The 11,569-nt window shown below is 34.1% G+C and overlaps 1 protein-coding gene across 1 annotated transcript in view; it reads right to left on the reverse strand.

The window, feature by feature from the left end:
- CNTNAP4 (contactin associated protein like 4) overlaps nucleotides 1-10,613 on the reverse strand; it is a 226,197-nt gene extending 215,584 nt beyond the window's left edge. Inside the window, 1 exon segment of the mRNA XM_025045348.1 lies at nucleotides 10,529-10,613. Within this exon segment, the coding sequence (XP_024901116.1) occupies nucleotides 10,529-10,613 (85 nt within the window).
- Between the last annotated feature and the right edge of the window lie 956 nt (nucleotides 10,614-11,569).

Here is an 11,569-nt window from a genome sequence, read left to right on the forward strand (position 1 = left end):
TGATACAGTAGCCTATCAAATTAAATTATCTATAAATTTAAAAAGGGAATGAGAAAGAGAAGAGAGCAAGAAACAATAAGAGTAGCTTGGCCATGATAACATGCATCTTAATGGATTATGACAGGCCGTAATGAAGTACTCAACCTAACTAAATGAAATGCAGTAAGATAAATACAAAGTCAAATAAAGGTTTTTTTAAAAAAGCAAAAATTAATGGCCTTCTAAATAAAAAATGACTTGTTCATCATTAAAAAAAAACATACAATATTCCAACGTATCTAACTTAATTCTGTTCGCCTTTTTGGGGTATTATTTCTGTTCACCTTTTTGGGGTATTACAACTACAAAAAAAAAAAAAATTATTAAAAAAAAAACATACAATATTCCAAAGTATCTAACTTAATTCTGTTCACCTTTTTGGGGTATTATAACTCCAAAAAAAAAAAAAGCCATCGATCAGTATATCTTTTCCATATTTACTGAATATCCTCTTTACTCCAGGCACTGTGCTAGGGGTTGCAGATACAGAAATGATTAAAATACTACCTTTGCTTTTCAAAGATTTCAGGATTTCATAAAAGAGGCATTTTTTAAAAACAGGTTTTTACTCTATAAAGGCAGGTGCTATGGAATTTCTGCTAAGAAAATCATGAGTGGAGATGGTTTCATCAAGTAAGACTCCATGGAGAAAGGAGGTGAGGCTTGCTTCGTGTAGAAGTTTTCCAAGATGATTTAGAAATAAGTGATTAAGGGCAATTCAGGCAAAGGAAACAGCAGATGTAAAGGCCAGGTGATAGAGGCTAGAGGACATGGTGGGGACAAGATTGTGAGGGAGACAAAGCAGCTAAGACAGACAGAGGTGGAAAGATCAGCAAATGCAGAGTAGGAAGGTATTTTGTTTGCTGTGCTAGTAAGTCTGAACTTAATGTTAGAAACAACTAAATGAAGTATCTGCAAGGCGAGACCTGCTTTCATTTTCCATAAAAACCTTAAAAGGTATTAAATATATTAATGCATTATGGAAAACTTACCTAAAAATACAATAATATGTGTAGTATTTTAGAATAGTGTATCGTATGGAATGGAAGGAATAGTAGTCACAAGAAGTAGTGAGGGAGGAAGGGGACAGCTGCCTTACCAGTTGTATCAGCCAAATCAACCCTGGCAATCACTAAAATGACAGATGCTACAGCCAGATCATCCTCACATCCAGGAAAGTGAAAGAGAAAAATGATCATGGAAGGCTCAGTTTTGCTAACTCAGAAAAACAGAGAACTGCCGGCATCTTCTCTAGAGAATGGTTCAGTGATTAATGATACTACGTACATTCTTTTCATGCTAATCTATTTCATGTTGCAATTAAAAAGAGAAAGATTAGAAAGAAACCATTTCATAGGCAAACACATAGCACGGCTTTCAAGGAATGAATATGGTCATTTACAAGGCCACACCAGTAAATACGTCAAGCATGGCAAATTACTGTGTTCATAATTTTATTCTTAGTACCTAAAATTCTACAATATATGTGTAGTTGCCTACTTTTCTCGTTTCTCTAATAGATATTTGCCTATGAAATATTTTATTTTATCATGTTTCATTTATCGTTAGGTCCTATAAGATGCTATGAGTTTAAGAAATTGAAATGTAATCTTCAATGTTTGCTCCTTCCTTTCTTAAATATATCCTAGTTCTTTTCCCAAATTCTCTCTCTCTTTTGTTTTAGGGAAGGTTTTATGATACTTGAGGTTGTGTTATGACATTTTACAGGTAGATGAAGTTTTCTTAACAGGATTATAACAGGCTCTATGTTAAAGTACAACAGTTCAAATAAACATAGAAATCATACACACAATGGAACAAAAGAGCCTAATTGAGCAGCTTTATAACCTTGCACAGAATTCCCTCACCACCACTTTAGATAGAATTGCTTTTATTTTAGCAATGTTCTTTTAATTAAGTCCTAAACATCTAAAACATGGCAAATGTAAATATGTATTATAAATCCTTAATTATGAGGTTCGCTAAGCATCCATGCAGCTTTCTGCCTTGGAGATAGATTCTTTTTGTTTAAAGTCAGCCAAAATTGAGAGATAAAAGTGAATGATGTGAAAAATGTTAAACTTTGTTTATAATGCCCTTCTCTTGGTACCAGTATCACTTTATTGCATTGTCTTCGAGAGTTAAATTATGCTTCAATTTATCCAGTGGTTTTTTAAACTAAAATCTTTCCTATTTTCTGCTTTCATTGCCATGTTCAGAAAGACTAGTACCCTGAGACTGACAAGAAATTGAGTTAAGTGTTGAGACCCTGAGGTCTTCATGTTATACCCTAGAAAATAAAGAACTTTGAGATCAAAAAGGGCAACACTGTTCCTCTGTTGAGAATAAATTTAAATTGGATCCCAAAAGGCCTCTTGCTGTTTTTATTATCCCATACACTATTTTAAAACCATACCAAAGACTATTCTGGCTTGGTAGCAAAGAAGCAAGAATATTATTCTATATTCCAACGGTACTTAATTAAAAATGTGCCACCTAGGGGCAATGTTTTCCATTCTGCCAATATGGGCTGTTCCCCAATTCCCATCCACAATATCTTTCAACATATGCGTGCTCATGCGTGTGTTCTCGTGCACGCGCACTAGCATGCAGATGCACAAGATGACAATTTCATCTTGGCAACTCATTTCCCTTCCAGACCATTATCAATTTAGTTCCTTCCTTTTGCTTGGTTATCATCTGATCAGCATATTTTAAAAGATAAACACATATTAATAATTTAGAAAACTAAAGAAAAGTCTTGAAGATCTAAATATACATTCAATCTTTTAGAGGAAAACTATTAACCCAGAGGAAATTTTAATTTCCTCAGATTTTCCAAGAAATTTCTTCGTTGGTTCTGGTATGGCAAAGGTAATTGTTTTATACTGACAGGAAAATCTGGGGTTCTCAGTTGGGGGCCACAAGGTTTAAATTTCTGGATGACACTTTCTAAGAGAGTTTATCAGTCTCCTTATTCATAGCATTTAAAAATATCTCTCTATATGCTATAACTTCCAAGTCAAGTAATAAAATTACAAGTTATAGTTTGTCTAAAAACTATACCATAAATGTAATTTAGGGAGGCAGGTGAATTTATACACATATTTACATGCTATTTCTAAACTAATATCAACCTATGACCTCACTTATAAGTACCATAATTGCCAGTGGAAAAAAATGGTTACAGAAACAAATATGTCTTTTATAATTTAGAAGCACATATTATCTTTTTTAGAGCACTGCTAAATAATGAGAGGTACTTAATGAAAAAAAAAGTAATTAGAGCTTTAGGCCAACTGATACATATCATAACATTTTTTTCCTTTGTGATTTAAAAAAACTTAGAAGTAAATTTCATCACTGTTCTATTAAATACTTATGGCATTAAAAATTTTTATAGTTACTAATTTTAAACTACTTAAAATGTCAAATGTTTTCAGGCTTCACTCACTTTTCCAATTATTACATTGGAATGACTCATTAACTGTAACATAAACAGGCTCATTTTACCTCCTGTTATGCTATTTCTCCAGTTTTATTACCAGAGTACCACTTTTCCATGAACCATGATGAAAACTCACTGGGAGAGAAAAAAAATACACATACTCTTCCTCTTCCAAATAGCAATTTTTCTCAAGAGAACTGAAACAATAATGGTAATTTGTAGCGAATTTTGCATGTACATTATTTTCCATTACATAATACTGTAGTGACTACCTCGGCAAAAGACATTTTGGAAAAAACTTTATCCTCCAAAAGTCAACTGGGAAACAAAGATATATCTTTCTTTATTTGTGCAGTAGCATATCAGATTTGATCTTTACCAACATAGTCACCAGGCCCGGGGTGGGGGGGGGTAGCTAAATTCCTAGATTATAAACAAAGAACAATAATTCTAGAAGTCGAATAAATAAATATACACACATACATACATACATACCTAATTGAAGCACAAAGCCAGACAATTATAGCCTTAGAGATCACTGAAAAAATTTTAATGGTGAAATCTTAGACATCAAAGTTTCCCCAGAAAAGTAACTGAGATAATCCAACGATCAGTGGCACCTTTATTATTTAGAAATGCAATTTATTGTAACTTAGAGTTATGAGTAAACTATTATTTCTCAAGAAATTTTAAACCTTTTTTTAAAAACTTCGAAGCCTTCAAATTACAATATTAATCCTCAAGGTAAATTATTTCATTGAAGTATACTCAGTTAATTGAGGCTTTTTGATGAGTTCATTCTTCCTTTAAAGGAAGAGTTTCAGTGAGAGTCACAAGGTCTGCTAAAGTGCCATAAATTTTGTCTGCATTTAGTTTGGTGCATTTCTCTCTCTGAGATTTTTCTTTTTAAAGTGACCAAAATTAAACTGACCTTAGCATTTGATGCTACAATTCAAGACTATTTTTAAAGATGTGTTTGTTAAAGAGTATTTCTAAAAGTTTCTAGCTGAAATACCCATTAAAGCAATTATCCATATATCCCATAAGAATTCACTCTACTGCCACCAACAAAAAGATAGCTCATTTCACCTTATGAATATAGTTAATTCATGAAACATCTATTTTAAGCATATATTCTGTAATGGCTCCACCCTTTCCTGTCATACTAGTTAATTTGAAAAACTATAATGATTCTAGGTAAATACCAAACAAGTCATTGAGGTCGAAATTTTTGAATCAATAAAAATGAAAAAAATATATATGCTAAGCAATAATTGAAACACTGGGCCACTGAAAAAATTACATCGAAGTCTACATTATTTAAGATTTCACCAGAAATATTCACCTACCAATGTGAATATGCATATCTGAGGTCTATATAACAAGTTAGATAAATCCTTATTATTCTTCCTACTGTTTTCAAGGGCTGGCCCATTCTCCTAAACTTTTAATCACTAAATTGGAAAGAAAAAGATTTTTTAAAGGTTAGTGAAGGACATCTTAGATAACCTGAATAATTGGCAATCTAAAGGACATATCATGCTTAGTGGACAATATTAAGGCTCCAATATTGATTTAAGATAAAAAAAAAAAAGATTTAAATTCTAAATATTGTATCAAAATGTGAAAAATAGGCATGTGTAAAGCAAGACTGATATTCTATTATAAAAAAAATTAGAATTGTGCAATGTGTCACTATCTTTTACATTTATTCACAGTGAATAGTCATGAATCCCATCACAATTCTTGTTGACACCCAGAACTCTATGAGACTGTCCTAGATCGTCTTTGATTTGGAAATTGGTCTTTTTTTTAAGACAGAAATCTTTACTAGAGATGAATCATTATAAACGGTATTATGAAAATTAAATTATTTTAACATAGGGCCATTGATATCGTATAAAAATGTTACAATGGAATTGCAATGAAAAGAATTTTTAAAATATCATATCTCATTATATTTTTTAACTTAAACTTTTATAAAAAAAAAAAACACTATAGTAAACAGTGTAATGTAAATAAAATGAAGCCAATCACCAGTTCTTGGAGATGAAAGTAAATACAATTTCAAATGGACAAGACATTTACATAAAAATTAATTATCTTGGCATGAGTAGGTGAGAGGCACCTGCTAATTATTATGAATTCTCTGTGGACATTGCTTAAATGAAAATCTAGTTTTCAATTTAGTCTAGAAAGTTTGCCAATTTCAGAATTTTTAGGAAGCTACTACTGCTCAAGTCATAGGGATAAGAACACTGTTTCAATAAGAACATTTCCCTCACACAATCAGTGATTCCAAATGCAAGTTTCTGATTAGTATGGAGTGGAATATTTTACACTCATGGAAGTATAAAACAACAGAATTCTTAGTCAAAATATCTAAGGTGCAATTACTTACACACTTTATTGAACTTCTTAATACTAATGGGAACACTTGAGACAGAAAGTGCCCCTTTGGCAACCAAAACTGCTGAAACTTTACAAATAGTTATAATTCAGACTCACTGAAATAAAATTTCTGAACAATAAAGTCTTAAAGAGGAAACATATGAAGAAGATACTGACTCGAAGGCTTCTTCTGTTATAATTTCTGGCAAGAGCAGTGGTTAACTTCAGTACTACAACTCTAAGGGATGTATTTGTGTGCTAAATTATTAAGACTAAATTTTATCATAGCAGTTTTATTTATCCACTATCCATGTCTCATCATTACATTATATTGTATATTATTTAAATTAAAGATTGATGAACTTTTTCTATAAAGGGCCAGATAGTAAAGAATATTATGTAGATCATTATAAAATAAGAGAGAAATCAATTTTAAGAAAATTTTATTGATAAAATTAAAAATATAATACTAATAATTGAATATGAATTCTTGCCATTCAGGTCTACTAATGAGAAAAAATGGACAACTGAAATTTGAATTTCATATCACTCTTTTGTGCCACAAAGAATTCTTCTTTTAATTTTTTTTCAAACATTTAAGAATGTAAAAATGATTCTTAGCTCACAGGCTGTACAAAACAGGCCATGGGCCAGATTTGCCCATAGGCCATATTTTACCAACCACTGAGCTAAATATTACATTATCTTATAGCTAATATTATACAATTCTATTAATTTTTTTCACTGATGAGATGAATTCAAACTTCATATAGAGATTGGCTCCAATAAAGAAATTGTTTACAAATAATACAAACTCCAAAATTAATTTCAAAAGACATTAAAAGATTTATTACTTAGAGTAAGCACTAGATATCATGTGAAAGTCATGTGTTTGAGCCCTATGTTAGCTATCACCTGTGTTATTCCATATTGAAGGATGCTCCTATCAAAATGATTTGGGATGCATGTAATCAGGAGTGACAAAATGCACTAAAATGATGAAAATCAGTTTTGCCGTTAGAAAAGTAGGTAATGTGTATGCCCACCTTAATGTCTAAAAGCCAGCTATTTATATATTGCATCATGTAATTATAGTTTATCAGTACTTTACTGTTGTATTCTAGTTATTTTTTGCTATGGAAAGGAATTTTGGGGAGGAGGAAAAGAAGAAGCTTCTAGAAAAAATTACAAGACTGAGTTTTAATAATTTGAGAATCTATCCAGTTGCTTTCAGGTTGCATCCCAAAGTCCACAGCGTGATCATCTACTCAGGTAATCACCTCTACCTATTGTTGATTTTAACCTATTCTTTAGTGCTTCTTTTGGGGTAGATATCAGATATAGCCTTTATTTCAATTAGAGAAAAGAAAGAACACAGGGAGAAGTTAACTTCTAATTAAGTCATTCATAAGCTACCTAGCGAGTTTTAAATATTCTCAGAGTAAGGCTCATACACCTGAGGCAGCCAGGGAGCCTTCATCACATGATCTGCAAGAATTAAAATGAAAGCAAAACTCTTACTTGCCTTACTACTTACACCTGTTCCTTCTGTTGCGGTGAGTCAACACCGCCCTCAATAGTGTCTTAATGATCAGAAAGATGTTGTAGGTTCCTAAGAGCGATGAAAAAATAAAGAGACAACTCCCTTCTCCATGTGTGTTTCTTAACAATAGCAAGTGAAGACACTAACAATAACCAGTGCAACGTTTCAAAGATCAAGCCCTTCTGTGGGACTCTGTCTCTAAACTTTCATGAAGAGACTCCTCAATATAATAAAAAACTCAACTAGATCAGAACAAAGAGGAAAGACCTGGTACTGGTTCACTCCTGTTGAAATGTCAGGCAGGGCACCAGCAGGCAAAGAATGTGGTCCATTCAACATATTTTATCTTAAGACAGAAAAGGAATAAGCAGAGACACCAAAAATGTGTGAGCACATGGGTCTAAGGGTTTATATATATTTATATACATATATACCCAGGAACATATACATATACATGAACATGTATGTGTTCGCACAGAATCCTTCTAATGTAAAGTTTCCCTGTTGATTAATTAGATCAACTAACATTCACATTAAAGTGCCCCTAATCCCTGAGCTGTCCCTGGTTTACAGAGTCCTGTCCCGTGAAAGCTTTCTCACTGGCAGCCTTGGGCTGACTCAGTGGATAACAGATTTGCTCCTGGTGAATCAGCTGTAAATAAAGGGAGAAGGTCTTTGTTATTCACCTCAAAGACTGACCTTTAATTTTCTTTATTTATATTCAGTTCTCCCTGACTTCAATATTGGTTTTTAAGATTGATTCATGTTTTAATATAAAGTCTTGTCCAGAATAATTATTGGAGTAATTGTATAACATTTTAAAAATGCTTAAGCTGGTTAATGGTTACTTATCCATACATTGAATCCCAATCTTGTTGGTAAACATACATACTTGTTCTTCCAAAAAGGGTAAAACATATGAAATACCTTGGTAATAAGTAGACTTTGCTTCCTTCCATAAAGGGGGAAAAACTTACTAAATATTGAAAAATAAAATAAAATTGAGAAATAATTATTTTCTTTTATATATACTGCTACAAATCGTACTGCCAAAGTGACATTAACAAGAAATTGCTAAATGCAACTTTAATTCTCTGAAGTCATTTAACTGTATTTTTGACACTTTAAGAACAGTCAGCCCTTAACATATGGTAACCAAGAACTCCAACATTAGTATTTAAATATTCCTAATAAATTAAAATTGTATAGGTTCCTTACGTCTATCAAATCTTTCAAAGAGCATTAAACCACTTCCTGAACAAACCAAGGCTGAAAGAATACAGACCCAGGATTGAAATTTTAAGAGTCAGAGACTCAGCTAGAACTAAATCCCCAAAAATATCTGCCCCCCTAAGATCTTCTCAGAAATTCATCTTTCTTTTGCTAAGAAGATATATTTCAAAAGAAGGCTATTTAAGGTTGATCTGCCTTTTATTTGACTTCAAGAAAACAAACAAATGTAAACAACTAGAGGCCCAATCAACCACATCAATATACCATAAACCCAAATAAGGGCAGTACTGGAAAGACGCGACTACATCTAGGCCAGACTCAACCTCTGCTTTTCTTAAGGGAAGGACGCTTCAAGTGATGTGCTTTACATTGTAAGAGTGACCTCTAGTGCTTTCCTTTTTTGTTGAACTTCAGTAGTTGGAGGATGAATTATTTATGCCTTTTCTACAAAACTTTGTGTGTGTGTGTGTGTCTGTGTTATTGTTTGTTTGTGTGCTGCAATGTTTGTCAAACGCTACCATTACAGCATTCCAAGATTCTGACTAGGTGAAAATATACACATTTTATTGACTCGTGGGATTCTTATACACCCAAATGAAAACTGCATCTGAGACACAGTGCAGCATCCGAGGAAAGTTCTCTTCTTTCAGAATAATAGCTATACCAGCCCACTCAATGATCTAATACTAAATGGAAACACAAAATCACAGTAGCCAAGCCGTGTAAACGAACATATGACTTGTACCCGTAAGGTCATTAATAATGTTCTTCCCACATTGGGGTATTCAGTGCACTCAAGGGATGTGCCACAGCAAACACCTTACTACTGGCTTACTTGTAACCCTCTGACCTAAACCCGATTACACAGCAGCAACATAAATTCCTGAACAGGCCTCATAGCCCTTTCTTGAAAAGCAAATGAGCTTTTCCTTTAAAATCTGTAAAAGATAAAAAGTTGTACTTGCAGAGCTTGTTTATCATTCATCAAAGAGGAAACAATTCTCCCATTAGACATTTTAAGCCAAATATAACTTCTAAAACTTTTTCTATCTCTAATAAAAAGTGGATAAAGGGAGTTTTGCCAAATTATTTTGGAGGATACTTAAATTACAAATAAGAGCTTTATAAATCTTCCCTGAATCAATTAACTCAGAATCAGAATAGTCAATTACAAATTTATAAAGTTCAAAATTCAACCACTAAAAAATAATACTTTTGAAAAATCACCTGGATGTTTTTCATGTAAGCAAAATGTAGAAATCAAGCCCTCCCCCCACTTTCAAGAGTGCTTCGGTCTCATTCTTTTTGCAGTGAGGGCACAAGTCTTAATATTGAGGTTCACCTCCACCAATTCTGCTCCTGAATTCTGCAGTACATTTCAGTTATGAGCCTGGCATCATTTTAAAGATGAAGCCAGCTATCAGTCTGCCAAATAGCAAACTTCAGAAACCTAAGCTAATGCAGCATAATGTAAAGTCTGCCAGTTGTTTTCTTGTTAGACATAATTCCAATAAAATTCAGTAATCCTAAAAAAAAAGAAAAAGAAATGAAGACATTCGTAGGCTATTCCCTGGTTAAGATGCTAATTTAATGTTTTCACTAGAACTTGAGCTTTCTCAATGAATATTCAAAGATGAAAAGATAAGATTCTGCTCATAGACAAAAAGAAAAATGACACTTTGCATATTTTGACCAGAGTAAGAGGAAAAACAGGTGTAAACCCAGTCATATTTCCAAAATTTTCAAGTGATGCTTCATTTATAGCAATATGCTTTGCAGCAATTTCAGTTGTAAATAATAATCATAAAAACAACAGAATTAAAGTTTTGTAGAGAGCCTCCCCTACAAGTTTAAATCATTTGCTTTATACTTACAGGAATTCCCAGCTATGACCCTGTTCCAGTTTTGAGTAGATAACAGAAGTAGCATCTTGAGGACAGCGCCAGTGACAGACCCCATGTTCACATTTATTAGGCTCTCGGAAAAGATTCTGAGAGGCTTTCCCAGTGCTCTAGTCCTGTTCTCAGTCCCTCTGCCAGCTCTGTCTTCAGCACCTCTAGGTCTCTCAGTCTCTCCCTCCCTCCCTCCCTTTTCCTATCCTTCCCCACCTCTCTCTCTCTCCCTCTCTCCCTCCCTCCCTTTCTCTCTCTCTCTCTCTCTATCTCTCTTCCCTCTCTCTCTCTCTCTCTCTCTCTCTTCCCCCCCTTCCCCCGCTCTCCCTCTCTCTCCCTCTCTCTGTCTCTCTCGCGCACACACGCACACACCACAGCCCTGACTCCTCACTAAAAAGCACCCAGCATCTTTCCTAACAAGCATCCACACCGCTGAGGCCACGCCCACTCCTCGCAGCAGCGGTCTTAGAAATTGACAGCAGCAACCCTCCTCCCAATTCACAGCAGCGCTCAGAGCTCCACCGTGCTGCGCTGCTGATGAAAGCTGGACCTGGAGGCGCGGCCTGCTGCTCCTGGGCCTGCTCGGGGCTCCCTCCTCTCTCCTGTATTATTCAATAATCTTTAACCCTTTTTTCCCCTCTAGAGATGTGGGTAGGAGAAAGGGAGAGGCAGCAGAGCCTCCCGATTTTCTGGAGGTCTTGTCTTTGGCAGAGCCAGTCAACTTAAGGAGCTAATTCGTGAGTATCCGGGAGTGCATCCAGGTAAAATTGCATTATGTTTCAAAACAAAAGCATAAAATAAGACAGAAATAACTAAACAGCATTGGCAGGTTGTAGCTAAAACTATCCTTAAGGAAAATACTTTCTGTTGTTTCATTCCGTTTGTATTAAAAAACTATCCTCTTTGGCTATGGTGCCAGGATTTTATTATGAAAATTCCTCACATGGAAACAGACATTCCTGTTTGGCAGATATTTTAAATCATCTGTTAATAGTCTGCAAGAAATTAACATTTCTTATTTTA

The sequence above is a fragment of the Pteropus alecto genome, unplaced genomic scaffold (assembly GCF_000325575.1).
Source record: "Pteropus alecto unplaced genomic scaffold, ASM32557v1 scaffold42, whole genome shotgun sequence".
In the NCBI taxonomy this organism is placed as follows: Eukaryota; Metazoa; Chordata; class Mammalia; order Chiroptera; family Pteropodidae; genus Pteropus; species Pteropus alecto.